Source organism: Schistocerca serialis, chromosome 1, assembly GCF_023864345.2.
Source record: "Schistocerca serialis cubense isolate TAMUIC-IGC-003099 chromosome 1, iqSchSeri2.2, whole genome shotgun sequence".
Taxonomy (NCBI): domain Eukaryota; kingdom Metazoa; phylum Arthropoda; class Insecta; order Orthoptera; family Acrididae; genus Schistocerca; species Schistocerca serialis.
This window is the reverse complement of record NC_064638.1, coordinates 1,139,109,921-1,139,129,499: the sequence shown is the minus strand read 5'-3', so window position 1 is coordinate 1,139,129,499 and position 19,579 is coordinate 1,139,109,921. Positions and strand designations below refer to the sequence as shown.

The window sequence follows — 19,579 nt, the reverse complement described above, 5'->3', positions numbered from 1 at the left end:
ACTTGCTGCTGCAAGACCCTGAGAAGTTCTCATTGATAAAATGGGATATCTCTTAAGGAAAGCTCAGAGCCATTTCTTTCCAGCTGAAACGTTTTCTGAATTTAAGGGATTCTTCAGCCTATTTCTGAAAGCTAACTGGAAGGCCATGCTTCGTATGTCCTTACATTTAAGAGCATAAAATCGCTCTTCCATTGCAAGGCAGTATTTCACTAGTTCATCTTCCAGTTGAGATGAGAGAACAGGCCTTCTGCCAAGATTAACACCAACCAGCTTCTCGTGTGTACGAGTTTTATCCTTCACATACCTTTCCAAACTACGTTTTGGTACAGCAAAAATGATAAAATATTTTTATCTCATGATAGTATTGCGTGAATTACATACACCAAGTCGTGAGAGAACGAGTTAACCCAATATGCGATAGGTATCGTAATATACGACACTGTCGCGTATTTGGATTCCCATACTATCGTATATTAGGAATCTCGCCATATTACACACAGAACCACGCACTTGCTAAAAACGTTCGTTGGAAAAGGAACCTAATTGTCAATAATTGTAGGTAATACCGTCACAAATAACAACAATATAAGAATGCAGTAATATCCACTCACCTTCAAGCTGAAATATTGTCGTAACACCGATGTCGCAAAAACTCCAAACACAAGAAATTTTGTATCAACCTCTACGTACTGTGTCCGGCTCAACTATGGCGTCCTACTCGCTGTGCCGTCGTCTGGCACGCAATAGACGTGTTTGAGAAATTCTTCACCAGAGTGCAACCCCTAACATGAGCACAGTTTGGGTGCCTCATATCAGGGAACTTTCGCTTAATAGGCACCTTTCCTCTATAGTTTCAATGAAAGTGAAAGATGTAAGGACAGTTTTGAGAAATGTTATTAGCTCAGTGAAAAGTATGAGAAACATTCTACTATTCTGCAGCTGCAAAATTATAGAGTTCTATTTTCTTGAGTGTCTCAGGAAGTGTACTTTTAATATGAGAAGGGTGGTATGCTTTGCGAATAAGGAACTATTGAGAACTAACGTGGCTGAAGACATATAGTTCTAGGCGCTCAGTCCGGAACCGCGCGACTGTTACGGTCGCAGGTTCGAATCCTGCCTCGGGCATGGATGTGTGTGATGTCCATAGGTTAGTTAGGTTTAAGTAGTTCTAAGTTCTAGGAGACTGATGACCACAGATGTTAAGGCCCATAGTGCTCAGAGCCATTTGAACCATTTTTGAAGACATATAACTTTGCAAGCAGTTGCTTTCAACAGCTTCGTCATTTGAATGAATATTAATCAGTTCAATGCATTTAGTCTTGGCAGCAGAACGATCAGCTGTTCTTTTTCCAAATGAAGCTGCAATGATACCGTTTTCTCGGCATTCCCGTAGGCGATCAACTTGGCACAGTAGCAGCACTGGTAATATCAGGAGCATTAGCTCAGAGCGCCGTTGGGTGGCCATCTATCTTCTACCTCTTCGGTGGACTTTCCATTCTTTGGGGAGTGATCTTATTCTGGCTTGGAGGGAATACCCCATCTGGACACAAGCATATTTCCAGAGCAGAACTTACTTATATTGAAGAATCTCGGAAGGATGTCTCACGTGAAAGAAAGGTACGATACAACTTGTTTCTTACGATATACCTACATTCGTTGAATATGTTATTGCTGATGGAGTTTTATGTATGTTGTTCACAGAAGTTTCCAACGCCGTGGGTATCAATTTTCACATCACTGCCCGTATTTGCTCTCGCAGTAGCCACCATGACGGAGTGCTGGGGATTCTACACGCTGTTGACAGAGACACCAACGTATTTGAGTAATGTTCTTGGATTTGACATTGCATCTGTAAGTAAAACAGTTTACATCATCAAATGTACTTGGATGTGAAATATGTGACAGAAGTTGTGAACTGAGGAACTGATTATAGAGAGTTTTGTCCATCCTCTGATCCATTGCGCATATCAATACTCTGAGATGCTTTAGACTTTGCTGATAACTTTTTAAAAGAGCCTGGAAAAATCATAGATGTGAAAATTACTGAAACTGTTACTGATAATCAAAGAATGAATCATTATGAAACCATTCCAGCCCACCAACGCTAGCAGCTCCAGCTTACGTTGTCTAACGATGCAGTGAAAGAAACGCGTCCTAGATACAAACAAATTTCACTCCATTCTAGCGGACGGACGAATGCCAGAATTTCTCAGTATCTTACGTGAAGTCCCAAGAGTGATGAATATGACATTCTGTGTTGTCACAGCGGTATCAGTTGTGTTGCATGGCTCGAAAGGAAATGTGCACTGTTGTGCAAAAGTCATGCGACAGTGTTACGTGGCAGATGGTGACACGAGACTGGACGCGCACGTAGTTTATGTATCAGCCGATAGAGAACAATATTGGATAGGGGGACTGTGATTTTAGTTTCGATTGTGCCCACTAGAGTGCACTACAGTAATAGAATGTTTTTCATAAACTGTTCTAGTATTTTCGTAAAGTGTTATTATGTCTTTTTGGGTATGTAAAATGTTATCAATGTGTTTTAGCAGTATGAATGATGCGTGAGTGTGGTTTAAGGTTAATAGGAAGATAATTGTTTAACGAGTTATGTAGTAGGATTTAGTGTGGGAACATTTCGAAGAAGTATGGATATGGACAAAGGGGATTTTTGTAGAATAGATTTGTAAAGTAAGTTTATGGTAAAGGGAAAGTTAATTCAGGTATAAATAACAATTGTAAATAACGTAATGCATAAACAAAACTTCAGCATATTAGATAATTACGTCAGTAAAAAGTGCAGTCATGAGGTTTACTATTTTGCGATTGGTTATTGATGAAAAGCGCGGACTGACGCTGGAGAATGTAGTTTTGCTATTGGCTGTTGAGTAAACTGACCAATGGTAAAGCAATATTCTTCGAGCGCCTTTCTCTGCTGGTAGAGAAGACAGAGTATTCTAGAGAGGAGTCGAAGCCTAGCCATGAATCAGTTCGGACGTGTGTAGTAGTAGTTCCGATGGAAATGATAAGTTTCCGGATCTAGCAGTGTTACATACATCAAAAGGGTGGTAAAGTGACGGTATAATTATTCCAATGGGTGTGTAGAAATCTCGGAATTTTTAAGTGAATTTTGTGATGAGAAAAGACTTATATTCCGCGTGGCGTATTGAGCAGGTCGGTGTGTGGGGCGGCGGGTGGAATAATAGAATAAATGTTTTGGATTTATGCTGTTTGCCGTTCTCAACACTGGCTCTCTAACTGCAATATTGGCAACCAGAAAGTGATTAGCAAAACGTGAAGCCTGTAATTAGAATTCCTAGTGCCCACTTCATCTGAGAAATACATTTATAGCTACAGCTTATAGCTCTGAGGAATTAGGAGATTGTCTGGGATTCATAATCAAAAACCATTCTCTCTAAAATGTTCACTATTTTCTGAAAGTCACAAACCAAGAAGAATCCACACAATCCAACTACCAGAGCAGTTCAGAGTCTAATGCACTGATGCCGCTGTAACTGTTCAAATTAAATGTTTAAGTGAATGCTCGCCATAATTTGATGATAATGTTCATCAAACGCCACGCTAATAATGGTAGAATGTCTGTCCTGCGGCGGCACGTGAAAATACGACATACGCAAACTAAAGATAGATCATTAACGTCATCCCAAAATTAACACTTCACTCGAAAACGATTTTATGGTTATGCGTATCCCGAGTAACTTACTACTGCATCCGAGGCTGTTTATATCAACGATACCGACGCGACGTGACTCCCGGTACAGGTGGTGCGCTAATCAGCGTCTGGAGAGAACTGGGGCCTTCCTCTTCTCGCGCAGCATTCTCACATATAAAGACGCGGTGCGGACGGCTAAGGGAACGCCTGATCAAATCTGCTCTCCTGACTAGCCGATGGGCTAGTAATGCACCACTTTAAGTTATCGAATAAATCATTGCTTCCCTTGCTGATGGCCGATGAAGCTTTTAATTTAATTGTGCAATCAGCACACAGGTAAGTAATCATAATAAAAGTCTGATGTGGCTAAGTCAAACATTTTGGGCGAGAGAATTAATTTAATTACACTACACGCAGTAGACGAGCTCTGAACTTGCCCTTTGGAGATACGCTATCGCTATAGTTTTATAGTTATTCAGTTGAAACTTCTCACATCTTTATGATTATAGCGGATCTCCCTTCTACTGAAATTTAAACATCCTAGCTTTATTTATTCGCCTACTTAATCTATCTTGCTTCCTTAATTTTTAGGATAAAAACCAGAAAATCATGAATTTCAACTAAAATTTTAATTTGTGAGATCCAGAATACTGTTTCTACTAAATTATTATGCAAAAGGAATCTAAATATAAATTTTTAAGTTTCTATCTCTTTTCTGTAGCGCCAATGATTTTTACAGAAAAACATCCAAGTTTCGAAAATGGTTAAAGTTATTGAACTGATATCCAACACGTATTGATTTTGTATTACTTCTGACATGCTAGAGACGTTTCAGGTTATTTACTTCATTTTAAAGTATTGCGCAATATTTATGACATCAGAGCTAGTTACAACGGACTAGGCTGGCAGACAATGGAAAGACTGATGTTAATTTTATAAGGCGTGAGTATGCTGCTTCCTTACACCACCCTCTACTTAATTTTATTGAATGTAAATGAAAAAAAATTAATTACAAGAAGGGAAGCAAGAGTACAGCTTAACTCCCTATGAAAATTAAAATTGAAATGTAAACATATAGAAATATTAAAAGAAAACTTATTACCTACTTCAATTATTTAAATGGCTGGCATGTTCACTTCCTCTTAAGCAATATTATCACTCAAATTTTAAGCAAATCAATGAAACACTTTGGCATACATATTGCCTTAGACAGACAAACACATAAAAATATGTAAAATTATGAAAATCTTAAATCCATTAAATTGTCTGTAAATATTTTTACATAAATTCAAAGAAAATAACACAGTTATTCATGATACATAAACAGATAATTATATCTTAGCAGTATTTTCTAAACCTGAAAGAAAATTTCACAAATCATGACAATTTCATTTTTACACACATGGTTGTAACCGCTTTGGCTGGCGTTCTACACTTCCATTCACAAGGGTAGAGGAGGGGAAGTTGCTATGGTGTGCGTCCTTCATTCTAAATTACATGGGGAAAGGGGAGGGGTCTCTGTGAGTTGTGTCCAAGTCACTCCACACTTTCACACAGTTATCAGGCTGCCATTATCTGGTTTGTCCTGTAGAACAAACAACAAGAGTGCCTCAGACTCTGTTCATTTAAAATCTAAGGGTGGGTCACAATGAAATGGGGATATATATATATATATATATATATATATATATATATATATATATATATACATTTTATGTTTCAATATGTTACTGGAACAAAGTTAACAGAACTTTTTCAATTTTACTCTCGCAGTTACTTAACTGACATAAAATCGATAAACAAATGGCTCAGAACGCCGTTAGTCATGTACTAGAGAAAATTTATGCTCAAGGCATATAATCATGAATCCTATTTAATCTCAATTTATTATTTCTGGGCCAGAACACTGAACCAATGCTCGGTACATTCTTGATACGTTTGTATGTTATTTACTTAGCTGACCCATCTTCGATTACCTTATTCTTAGAGATAGTATGAGTATATTTGATTAGTAGTTGTCTTCTCAGCTTCTTTGTCCATGTGAGTAACTTGTGGTAATAGTACAGTTCTGAGTGCTCAAAACACACTACGTTTAGTTGACTACTAAATCCACTTATTGGTCTTCTGCTGCTGTGTCAGTTCCACATCTGCAATTATGTACTTACTTCATCGAAGTGTATTTATGCTGAGCTATAAATAATGTTTCACGTCTGCTATTATGTTACTCAATTATGTTGCTAGTGTATGTACTTATTTAACACTCACTCCATTAACATTTAACGCATAGGATAGCACATTTATTTCATATCTATAGTGTATTGCAGCCGATCAGTTTGCTCACGTTGCAATCCATTTCCACTTGATTGGATGCTGAAACCCCAGGTAGTCTCTGTCGACCTACCACTAAAGAGCATTAAGTAATTATGGCCGAGCGTAATGCTAATTTCCTTAAACCTATAGGACACCATGAGCTGCTCTGTCTCATCTAACATAAGGGTACCTATGGTCGCATTCACGCCTCCAACTCATAACCTCAATACGTGTAGGAGTGTCCTGTCACACACTACACCAAATAACGGCCAGCTCGAACCTTACAAAAATATTTCAAGGACGTGTCCTTCACGTTTCAACCACAAGCATTGTTCAATTCTATTACACTACCATTCCTTGCTACACAAGGTGAGTTCATTCTTACAACTTATCTGCATATTTTTCATAACACTAAGCAATCTCTTTTACCATTAATCAGTTAGCTCTACAGCATACAATAGGTTTCACTGCCACTTCAGATCCTGCTTGTACACGAATTTGTATATCTTTTTAAATTACTGTTGGTGGACCATTTCCAATAAAACAACAACTTTGTACTTATTACCAGGGTTCTATACATACCTGTTACTCAAATACCTTTGTATCTAAATTACATCATACTTCTCTGTTGTTTATGTCACTGTTAGGTTTGTCACGTTAGGTATTTTCTTCACTAATCGGTGGATAGAATGGTTACAGAACTCATGGCTCGATAGCCATGACGGAAAATTGTTGTATTGCAAAGAAGGAGTCGAAACTTTGGTGGATAGGAAAGATGAAGAATGAGTGAGACCTGAAAAGGAAAGAAGATCTCACACTGCTGGGACTGCACAGCTGCCACACTGTGTAGAGGTTACAGAACAACCTCCTCCCTACAGAATTCATTGGTTTCAGAAAATTTTCGTATTGGAAAGAAGGGGTCAAAATTTTAGGTGGATAGGAAAGCTGAAGAGAGAGTGAGATCTGAAATGTGAAAGAAGATCTCACTCAGCTGGGACTGCACAGCTGCCACACTGTGTAGAGGTTACTGAACAACCTCCTCCCTACATAATTCATTATCTTAATGCTGGCTTGATAGTCATACCGGAAGATTTTTGTATTTGAGAGTAAGAACCGAAATTTTGGTGGATAGGAAAGATGAAGAATGAGTGAGACCTGAAAAGGAAAGAAGATCTCACACAGCTGGGACTGCACAGCTGCCACACTGTGTAGAGGTTACAGAACAACCTCCTCCCTACAGAAAGCATTCACTACCTATGAACTTCTTTAGGTCGATCACGTTCCTGAGACCTAACAGCTTTTTCCTCTGAGGGTACTCTAGCCTATATGCATTGGCATGTGGTTTTCCTATGATCCTGAAAGATCCTTGGTATACGAACATGAATTTCTTGGTTTCTGCATTTATTTTCTTTGATTTTTACTTGGTTTTGACAAGGACTAACTGACCTATTTCAAAACTGGTGGGTGCAGCTTTTACGTCATGACGCTTCTTCCTTTCCAATGCTCTTTTTCTTATATTTGCCCTAGCCTTTAACTTCTTCTCGTCTGTGGATATTTGCGTTAGAATAGGGAATTCTACCATATCTGCAATCACATTGTGCGGTTCTTGGCCAAACATCAATTCGCAAGGTGCAAAACCAGTTGCATCATGCCTTAAGTTGTTAATTTCATTCTCAAAATACTTCATGTGCTCTGCCCAACTTGAGTGTTTCCGAGCACAATAAGTCCTGCAAAGCCTATTCAATTCTCTCATAATAGTTCACTCATATATCCTTGGGGGAAATACGCAGATACTTTCAGATGTTTCACTTCGGCCTTATCCAGACATTCTTTAAATCTATCAGAAGTAAATTGAGGCCCATTGTCTGACAGCAAACTCTTCGGAACGCCAACGTTCATGAAGAAATCTTTTACGCAGGCCGATTTGAAAATACCTTATGATGCCTTTTTAAAACCTCTCTCAGTTCTTCCTTCTGATTAGCTGAAATTTTATCGATTTCCTGCAATTTAGCTTCTATCTTGTCCAAAAAATTGCTTCTTCTTCTTCTTCTTCTGTGTTTAGCTTACTTTTACTAAGATTAACACCTTCGTCCCAATATCTCCTGTTTTTCAGAACTCGTATAGGCAGCTCCCAAGTTTCATCATTAGTTACTACATGTTTATCAATAAAAGGTACCGTAATTACTCCAGTTATCGGCAAGACCATTTTTAACTGGCTTCTTTCAAAGTCAACAACACTCTGATAATTTGACAAGAAATCTATGCCAATTAAAACCTCAATACTGAGATTATTTACAATTAAGCATGGATGATCAATTAAATTGCCATTAATATCAAATGGCAGTAAAGCTTCTTGCTTTACCGTTTTTGACACCTTGCCAGTAGCACCAATTATTCTTAGTCCTGATACCCTCATTACTGTAAGCTTGTCTTTACCAGGTAATGCATTAAAGAAGGACTGAGATATCGCACTCACCTCACTTCCACTGTCTAAGAGACAACGTAAACTGATACCCAACATATTCACTATTATTATAGGGTGGCTTATTCTAGGTTGTACAGGTGGTTCCTCAAACTCATCCAATAGTTCCTTTTGGATTTGTCTCCAACTAAAGTGATCGACATCTGTCTTCATTACATTTAGGTCGAAGTGTGTAGGGGTTTCCTGAACTACATTTTCAGCTGCCTTTTCCAGTCGGTCTATTAATTTCAAATCGAAACACCGCTCGACTTCATTACATTTAGTTTGCTGAACATGACCCAAATTACTGTACTCTGAGCGATTCTTTGCCTCCAAACCGGGCATAACACTAGTTACAGATAAACCACTTTCACTATTATCGTCGGGTTCCTTCTCCAGTGACAACTGGTCATAGCTACTGGGTCATCGACCCCCAACAGGCTACCCTCTACATTCTCACTTACCTCCTGTCCTAAATCTATTAGTACAGTATCAACATCCTGCACAGGCACTTTAGATAAGAGCACATCATCCTCATCGTAAACATAAGCATGAATTTCTTCTGCTTCTTCACCTGACAATACAGTATTTTGTAGCTCTTCCCTACCATTACACTGCTGCGCCTTCTCTTTCTCTTCCCACTTAGAAAGCGTCTCTAACACGGTATCTATTAAATACTGTGAGTGATCTAATATTTCTGCTGTGTCCTTAGATTCTACCGACCCCTCATCCACATGTTCAGTCTGAGTATTCTGATGTGTCTTACCAATTGCTGTAATTACTGGCTTAAGAAAAGTAAGCGCATGGTGAGCGCCAGTATCCTCATAGACGGGAACTAGTTTTCCAGCCTCTGCCTACTACTGTTACCTTTATTTGCATTATAGTTAACTGGCACAGCATTGCTTTCAACACTGTTGTTTTCTTGCACATTTTTGTTAGGAACAAAATTACTATCATTTGGATGCCATTGTTGGTTCTGGTAATTATTTCTCCAATTCCTACCTTTCTTAGGATGTCGAACACCTACTGTTCTGATGTTTACATTGCCATTCTGCTTGTTCTTAAAATTACTACTAGTGTTATTAGCATTTCTGTTATTACGTGCTTGCTCCTCATTGGCAGCCACACACTCTACAAGTTCCAAATATTCAATGAAACGATCCAGATTGTATCTAGGGGCCGATATAATTCTAGTTTGCCAATACCATGGCAGTTTGGCATCAAGACCTAGTATTATCATTTCAGGTTTTAGCTTTTCGGCCAAATGTGACAAACGTGTGATCCATGACCTGGCAAACTCTTTAATAGATTCCTTGCCTGCATTGAAGCGTTTTCCACTCAAAAATTCTCTCAAAACTTCATTTTGCTTATTGCTAGACCAATACTCATTAATGAAAGCTGTTTTAAATTCCGCTAATGTTTTACACTTCAACGTAACATCAGCTGACCAACGCATGGCGTCACCCGCTAAATGGCTTCTAATAAATGAGATTTTCTCTCGTTCAGACCAAGATGGTGGAATCACATCTTCAAAATCGTTCCAGAAATCTAGCGGGTGGATATTTTTATCTGTATCGAACCGCAAGAACTGCCGACACCCGATAAAAGCGGCGTTTGCAGCTACAACTTGTTGCATACTACCATTACCAAAAGTTACTGAAGCTACTTTACTCTCAATGTTAGCAATGTTAGTACTAATATTTTCTACTCTCATTTCAACATTATCTACTCTTTGCACAAAATGAGTAGTATCAGTTTTGATTGCATCTACTTCTGCTTGACATATGTTTACTTTTATATTAACATCTTTAAACCTATCTGAGCACAGTTCAGATTCCGCCTCAATCTTTTCTGTTAACTTGTGCTCCTGCTTCGCATCTTCCATTTGGAAGTCTTTGCGAACCTCAGCAACTTCGGATTTTACTGTTTTATACATCTCAGATAACTGTTGAGCAACCTGTTTCTTAATATCATCATGGTTGTAATCAATTTTATAATTTCAACTGTCCAGATCCTCTTTCAAGTTATTGCAGCCAGTCTTGAAGGAAGTTTCTAATTCAGCTTTATTGGATTCTAATTTATTGTCCATTCCCTCAAACCTTTTATTAAAATTGATTTGGCTGGCCACAATCCTGTTATTTACCTCAATTATATCAGATTTTCACTCAGCTGTCATTCTAGCATTACTGGCTGACATTTTTGCATTACTGGCAGCTATTGCTTGTAATATTACATTTAAATCAATAGCCCCAGTATCTTTGGGTTGCTCACTAGCTGGCTTTTTATCACACTCAGGTGACGAAAAACTAGCTCCAACACCAGAATCATCAAAACTAAATGAAACTTCTCATTGATCAGTCATATCTCACTTCTCATTTTTAAACTCTACCATCTCTGATGACTGTTTCATTTTTAATTAATCAGAGAAACTATCATCCAGTAACTTAACACTTTCTGATTTCTGCTTTACTACAGGGGTCTCTACTATTGAATCGTTGCCCTTTTTCACACTACTGTCAGGAGACACTAGTTCGGATTTCACTTTAACATTACTATTTTCATGCATATTTACACTTGAACCGTTGTCTGGATTTACAGTTCCTTCAACAGACATAGGTCCTGATTTAGGTTTAACTTCTGTTTCTTTTTGCGGTTCCATCACCGACAGTCTTTCAGTGCGGGTTAGTAAAAGTTTTAACAGCTTGTCACTTAACTTATTTCCTTCTGCACGACGTATGGCGTTGCCGGCGCGGCGTACCAGGATAACTGATGTGACGTGGCGCATTGAACTGCAGACGGCACCTCGACAACTGCTGTGTTGTGGGCGTAGCCCGCAACACAGCAGACGCGGCTCCGGTCGCTCCGACGGATGACTGCGGTGCGGCCAGACTGACTTCTCGCGATGCCAGCAGTGCAGCTAGACTCAGCGCCAGCTCCGTCAATCCAGATGCGTTGTTAATCCAATTGCGTCGTCCACATGCACACGTAACACTGTCTATCACTGTTCCATTGCTCAGTTGCGTGTCGCATTTCACTTCCGAATCCGAATATTTAAAAATCACTTTCACTTTACCTCAGTTTGTTTCCCAGCCGATGCACCATATGTGGGGCGGCGGGTGGAATAATAGAATAAATGTTTTGTATTTATGCTGTTCGCCGTTCTCAACACTGGTTCTCTAACTGCAATATTGGCAACCAGAAAGTGATTAGCAAAACGTGAAGCCTGTAATTAGAATTCCTAGTGCCCACTTCATCTGAGAAATACATTTATAGCTACAGATTATAGCTCTGAGGAATTAGGAGATTGTCTGGGATTCATAATCAAAAACCATTCTCTCTAAAATGCTCGCTATATTCTGAAAGTCACAAACCAAGAAGAATCCACACAATCCAACTACCAGAGCAGTTCAGACTCTAATGCACTGATGCCACTATAACTGTTCAAATTAAATGTTTATGTGAATGCTCGCCATAATTTGATGATAATGTTCATCAAACACCACACTAATAATGGTAGAATGTCTGTCCTGCGGCGGCACGTGAAAATACGACATACGCAAACTAAAGATAGATCATTAACGTCTACCAAAATTAACACTTCACTCGAAAACGATTTCATGGTTATGCGTATCCCGAGTAACTTAATACTGCATCCGAGGCTGTTTATATCAACGATACCGACGCGACGTGACTCCCGGTACAGGTGGTGCGCTAATCAGCGTCTGGAGAGAACTGGAGCCTTCCTCTTCTCGCGCAGCATTCTTACATATAAAGCCGCAGTGCGGACGGCTAAGGGAACGCCTGATCAAATCTGCTCTCCTGACTAGCTGATGGGCTAGTAATGCACCACTTTAAGTTATCGGATAAATCATTGCTTCCCTTGCTGATGGCCGATGAAGCTTTCAATTTAATTGTGCGATCAGCACACAGGTATGTAATCATTTTTGTCTGACGTGGCTAAGTCAAATATTTTGGCCGAGAGAATTATTTTAATTACATTACACGCAGTAGACGAGCTCTGAACTTGCCCTTTGGAGATACGCTATCGCTATAGTTTTATAGTTATTCAGTTGAAACTTCTCACATCTTTATGATTATAGCGGATCTCCCTTCTACTGAAATTTAAACATCCTAGCTTTATTTATTCGCCTACTTAATCTATCTTGCTTCCTTAATTTTTAAGATAAAAACCAGAAAATCATGAATTTCAACAAAAATTTTAATTTGTGAGATCCAGAATGCTGTTTCTACTAAATTATTATGCAAAAGGAATCTAAATATAAATTTTTAAGTTTCTATCTCTTTTCTGTAGCGCCAATAATTTTTACAGAAAAACATCCAAGTTTCGAAAATGGTTAAAGTTATTGAACTGATATCCAACACATATTGATTTTGTGTTACTCCTGACATGCTAGAAACGTTTCAGGTTATTTACTTCATTTTAAAGTATTGCGCAATATTTATGACATCAGAGCTAGTTACAACGGACTAGGCTGGCACACAATGGAAAGACTGATGTGAATTTTATAAGGCGTGAGTATGCTGCTTCGTACAGGTGGCTAAAAGCTGTGACTGCATTTGGTACCGACAGACTTAATATTTGGCGAGCATTATCAATCAAAAATAAGCAGTATTTATGTAGCTATTACGTTTTCGGGAAATGCAACACCATAAACTTGCTAAAGTGACTGAAAGGGGTTATGAGTGACTGTGTTAAGACTAGCAAGGGCTTGGCAGTGATACTTGTTCACCTAAGTTTCAGAATATATTAATTGAGGACAAAATTTCCAACCTTTCATTTCGTGTGAAAACTTTCTCCCAAAACGTAGATTAGTGACTTAAATTTTAGCCTGGTTCACGTCGAAGTACAGTAGGTTTCACTCGGCTTTCCTACTGATGATCTGCTGAGACAATGTTCACAGGTAGGTGCAGGTCCGTCGTAAAGGGACGGAAAGAACCGCGCCGCCGCAATACTCCATTTCAGAGATCGTTAGGGAATTTAATGTTCCGAGATCCACAGTGTGAAGAGCGTGCCGTGAATACCAAATTTCAGGATTTAACTGTCACCAGGGACTACGCAATCACTTAACGACCGAGAGCAGCTGCGTTTGTTTAGAGTTGTCAGTGCTAACAGACAAGCAACAATGCGTGAAATAACCGCAGAAATCAATGCGGGACGTACGACAAAAGTATCCGTTACAACAGTGCGATAATGGGCTTTGGGGGCAGATGACCGACGCGAGTGCCTTTGCTAACAGCGTGACATCGCCTACAGCGACTCTCCGCGTCTCGTGACCGTAATTGTAGCGTTCGAGTTGTAACCTCCCCACCGCAATTTTTAAAGAAAATAAAGCAATACTTAATAGAAATGGGAGCCAAGTGTAACCTCCCCACAATATTTTTGAAAACGTATGGGCAATATTATTTAAGAATGCTAATGGACACTGCTCTAAGCGTAACCTGCCCACAATCAAATGTACTGACAATGGCAACAAAAATGTGAAATTCGCAATCTGACTCAAATATAAATCCTTCAAAAAATTAAAGTCCATTCAGTGACAAGAAAATTCAATTAAACCGAAATATCGGTCTTTGGCCCTGTGTAAAACAATCAGAATTAAAGTCTTACCTCAGAATAAATGGATGTCACATATCTGCTCTTGTTGTTGCGCACCGCTTGGAGGAACTGCATTGCAAATAATAATATTCTCCTTTTTTTTTTGTAATTCTAGTGAAATTTTTCTTCAAAAGAAGTGGAATGAAATGGGAAGTGCAACGAGATCTTTAGTTCAATAAAAAATTAAATTTTTGAGAAAATGCTTTTGAAATAAAAAAATTATTATTGGGAGACTTGTTGGAGAATAATTACAATAAATAAAATTTTTCATTATCTAATGATTATATTAATTAACAGTATACCTTATTCCTCATCTTGACCAGTGTTGCCGACCGCCTACATCATACAACCGCACTGGGCTGTTACTACTGACCTACCGCTCTGCATGACGACTACAGACTGAGTTCTGCTCTCAACTAGACAGAGCTACAGACTCGCAACGACTGACTGACTGACTACTACTGACTGACAACCGCTCGCAACACTCGCGCGGTCAAGCGCATACTCTCTGGTCACAGATGCTACAATGCCTCGCCATCGCTGCTGCGTTACATACGTGTTTCATAACCCTCCACTGGGGGGGCAAAAATTTGGCAGCGATGGTGAGTCATTTGGACTTGCCAAGCGCGGCAAAATTTTTCTTTAACTAACAAAATTCTACAACTTACAGAATATTTAAATGTTGTGCACACGCACTAAGTACAAAATATATCAGACAAAGACAAAATGTGAATACTAAACATAGTAGCAAATCAGAAAAAAAGTATGTACAAATTTTTTTGACAGATAAAGTGCACAGGCACTGAAAAAATTCTTTAGCATATTCAGAACAATTAAACAGACTGGCAAGAATAATTAGATGTAGTACATAAAGTATATGTTGTGCACACGCACTAAGTACAAAATATATCAGACAAAGACAAAATGTGAGTACAAAACATAGTAGCAAATCAGAGAAGTATATACAAATTATTTGACAGATAAAGTGCACAGGCACTGAAAAAATTCTTTAGCATATTCAGAACAAATAAACAGACTGGCAAAAAATATTATGTTGACAAGTGACATAAGTGTACTCGCATTGGAGTTCAGCGAATCGAAAAATGTATAACCTATGAACATAAATGATGTTACCAAAAAAATTTTTTTTCTCTATGTGACAAGAATCAGGATAGGAAAGGGAAGGATTGCATCATGGTTGTAGCACTTTAGATTGCACACAGCTGCTCTGAAAGTCCATATCTTTCCACAGAAGTACAACACCAAGTGACACAACTGGAAGTTCTTTTCCCATCAGAATTTAACAGTGTAGCCAAGACACTGAACTGTCGTAGTAATGTTCCATGTTTTCATTTTGGCAGTACATTACGTACACCAAACAGTGGGACCATAATAATGTCTTCATCGCTCACGGTGGTGGACAGCATGTCGTGTCAACACCACACTCTTACAAGGCACACCAACGTAGAATTAGTGCAAAACCAAAGATAGTGCTCCATGATCACTAGGATAAACAGGACAAATGGACATTGCAGTAATTCAGGGTAGTTAGCTCATAAGGTGAAGGGCATTAAGTCACATAATATTGTCAATTACAGTAGTAGTGTGCGGCATTCATAGCCCAGTTATTGAACATTTCTGTACCATGTATGTAGTATTACAGAAAAATGTTCATTAATTGTTTTACATAGAATCAGTAATCTTCTTTTCCTAGTTACAAAGCATTATTAAATAATCGCATTCTTTTCCAGTTACAGAGTATAATTAAGAATCATTAGCCTTTTCCTAATTACAGTTAATTAATCATTTGTCATTAATTAATCATTTGTCTAATTACAGTTAATTAATCATTTGTATAATTACAGTTAATTAATCATTTGTCGTTAATTAATCATTTGTCTAATTACAGTTAATTAATCATTTGTCGTTAATTAATCATTTGTCTAATTACAGTTAATTAATTGATCATTTGTCATTTCAATATAGTAAGAATTATTAGCCTTAATTAATTACAAAGCATTATTAAAGAGTACCATAGTTAATTAATTATGTGTCATTCCAATCTATTAAGAATCATTAGTCTTTTCCTAATTACAAAGCATTATGAAACAGTCACATTCATTTCCAACAACAAAGTATGGCATCGTTAATTAATCATTTGAAATTCCAATATATTAAGAATTATTAGCCTTCTCCTAATTACAAAGCATTATTAAACAGTCACATTCATTTCAAATTACAAAGTATCAACATTGGAAACAAGAGCTAATCAATGGCATAATTAATAACAATTCGTGGAGTGACATTAATTATTGGCACTCAGTGGCCAGCAAGTATTGAATAAAATCATCATTCAGTATTATTCAGATTATTACGAAGTCATTATTAAAAATCAGTTAATTACAGTCAAATCATTAATAATCACAGGCATTATAAGTGGTATCGTTACAATAAACAGTGGCAGTTATTAGCTAGTGACAAAGCATCATTTTGAATATAGTCTCATTAAGAGGTCATTAATCAAGTGCCATGCTTTTCAGAGTTGATTCAAAATTTTCTCAAACTGGTATCACTATTTGGGACTGTTAACACATTTTATTTATTTTTTTTTTTGTCAGCAATGCATTGCGTTGGGATCGATAATTAATTGCTGAAACATAACACTATTTGCTTTTGACCTATTGCAGCAAATGAGGATAGGTAACGTCATTCGTCATGAGTCAGCTGTAGCAAGATTATGCAACAAGGCAGTACATGTGATCACATTTATAAACGATAGACACAAATGGGTAAAAAATATAAAAATGCAAGTACTAGAACAGGTATAATAAGTAACAGGTTTAGTAAGTGTCATGAAAAACTTCTCCTGGAAAAAATACAAAAACGGATTATTGACCTGAAAGAAGAAACGCACACTATGCTGAAAAGTAGTGAACTTCGAATTAACAGGCAGTGAAGTGTGTATAAAAATGTGTTCCATAGCTGTCCTTTCCAAAACCTTCAGTCATCCTACTATGCAATGTAACACCTGCTGTCAAAGCAAACTGCAACAAATACTTAAATAACTACGTAGCATAAATACATTACTTCAACATTATCCTCATCTGTAAAGAAAAAAAACTTCATTATCCATATCATCATAACTTCACCATTATCATCACCTGTAAAGAAAAACTTCATTATTCATAATACCATTTCCTTCATCATTATTCATCAGTATTCATTATCATCTGCAAAAAATCACTGCATTACTCATTACATAACTATTCCTTATCTCTAGCATATTTCATCACTAAAACTAAGATGTGTAGTTCTCTCTGACAGCCTGCATCAATCACCTTGTATTCTGAAAGAAAAAATTAGTTAAGACTGCTATTCTTCGATGAGTATAGTATATTCTTGTTAATGTTTGTTAATCCTGATCCATTTACTCTTCCTCATAAAGTTATTGCATCTCCTTTCGTTTATTCCGTAGGTGAAATTCCATTCCTGTTGAATTTATTTCTTACACGCACCATTTCTTTCTGAAATTGATGACAGAGATTAATGTCTTGCATTTAAATCATATACCCACTAAATAATGACTGGTTTATGGTGACATAATTAGCCATACAGCATAACATGACAGAAAACGTAATATGTCAAAAACATTGACAATGTTCAAAAACAAAAATATACACAGAATAATACTATGCAGCAGCAAAAAAAAAAATGTGAAACAGTCACGATGTTGAGATGTCATAAGGCAAAAAAATGTCAAAGTCGACTGGTGTGTGTTATATCTTAACTATTTCATAGTCCATACAAACAAAACTGGAGAACAGTCACATACACAAAAAAATGGAAAATGTGCACGGTCTGATGTGTAACGACAAGAAAAGCGACCTGCTAACCTTACCTTGCCGGGCACTTGCCAAGAAAAAATACGATAATCATCAGTAATTAGTCACGTGAAATAATTGCATTAGTAAATGGCATCATAGTGTGTTGAATCATACAGTGGTTTCACTCAATAAACGGTTTAATGTTTGAGATATGGTGATTGCCTTTCGATTTTCTGGTTCTCAAAGTTTCGACGTGTACAACATTGGGGTGAGGGATGCTGCGAATCCGATATGGACCTGCGTATAGAAGTTCAAATTTACTGCACTTACCTTTTAATTTGCTGGATAAATAGTGTGTACGCACTAATATTTTCTGTCCAACGTGAAAGTCTCGGCGTTTACAAACCTGTTTTTGCTGTCTTCTCCGGCGCTCTGCGGCACGTTTGATGTTCTTCAGCGCAATGTCAATTATTTCGTGGTGTCGTAGGCGACGACTTTTGGGAAATTCTATTAATTCTTTAATTTTGTTCGGTGGTTCAACGTTTTTCAGTATAACAGTCGGAGATAGCATAGTGGATTCATTTGGAATGGAATTAATTACATCTTGGAATGAGAGTATGTGTGTATCCCAATCAATATGTCTTTTGTGGCAGTATATTCTACACAGTTTACCAATTTCCTTCATTAATCTTTCACAAGGGTTCGAAGAAGCGTGGTACTTGGATATATAGATCGGAGAAATGTTTCTGGCTCGTAACATGCGTGTCCATACACTACTACGAAATTGTGATCCATTATCAGAAATTACTTTCATTACATGCCCTACATGAGATAGAAAATGTTTTACAAATGCTTTCGAAACAGTTTTAGCAGTAGCTTTGCGTAATGGAGTGAAAGTAACAAATTTTGAAGTGAGCTCAACAGCGACAAAGATGTAGCAAAAACCTCTGTTAGTTCTCGGAATTGGACCAAAAATATCTACTGCGGCCATGTGTCTTAACTTAACAGGTATAATGGGATATAATGGAGGAATATGTGAAGTGGTGTCTGATTTAGCTTTCTGGCAAATTTTACAAGACGCTAAAACTCGTCGTATACGTTTCTCCATGTTGGTAAAATAACAGTTCTGTCTCAGTATAAGAAAACATTTTCTTGCTCCGTAATGTGCGTAACTTAAATGAGTGTACCAAATTAGTTTGTTAACCAGTTCGTCAGGAATGCATAATAACCAATTGTTGCTGTCAGGATGAGAGCGGCGAAACAGAATGTCATTGCGTACAGTGTAGTGGTTTCTAATCGTAACATTATTCTTATCTTGCCAAAGCTGTTTAATTTCTTTCCACACATTGTCTTTATTTTGTTCTTGTGCTATGTCCTGTAATGACGATGAAATAAAATTTTCAAATGCAACTTGCTGAATGTACATGACACTGAAATTTGTTTTGCAGAAGTTGGTTGCTACGTCTTGCTGATTGTTGCCGAGAGAACGCGATAGTGCGTCTGCTATAACATTTTGCGTGCCGGGAATGTGAACTATTGTAAAATTAAATTCCTGTAAATATAGTTTCCATCTGCTTAACCTGTCGTGAGTGAATTTAGCTGAAAGTAAAAATTGTATCGCTCTGTGATCCGTGTAAACGGTGGTATGTCTGCCATAAAGAAAGTGCCTAAATCTCGTAAAAGCCCATACAACA

General features: G+C 37.7%; 1 protein-coding gene across 1 annotated transcript in view; it reads left to right on the top strand.

The window, feature by feature from the left end:
- The window catches only part of LOC126455945 (sialin-like), a 194,820-nt gene that overhangs the window by 36,478 nt on the left and 138,763 nt on the right, over nucleotides 1-19,579 (top strand). The window contains exons 5-6 of the mRNA XM_050091705.1: nucleotides 1,394-1,617; nucleotides 1,702-1,851. Coding sequence (XP_049947662.1) covers nucleotides 1,394-1,617; nucleotides 1,702-1,851 — 374 coding nt within the window. The remainder of the gene's footprint in view (nucleotides 1-1,393; nucleotides 1,618-1,701; nucleotides 1,852-19,579) is intronic.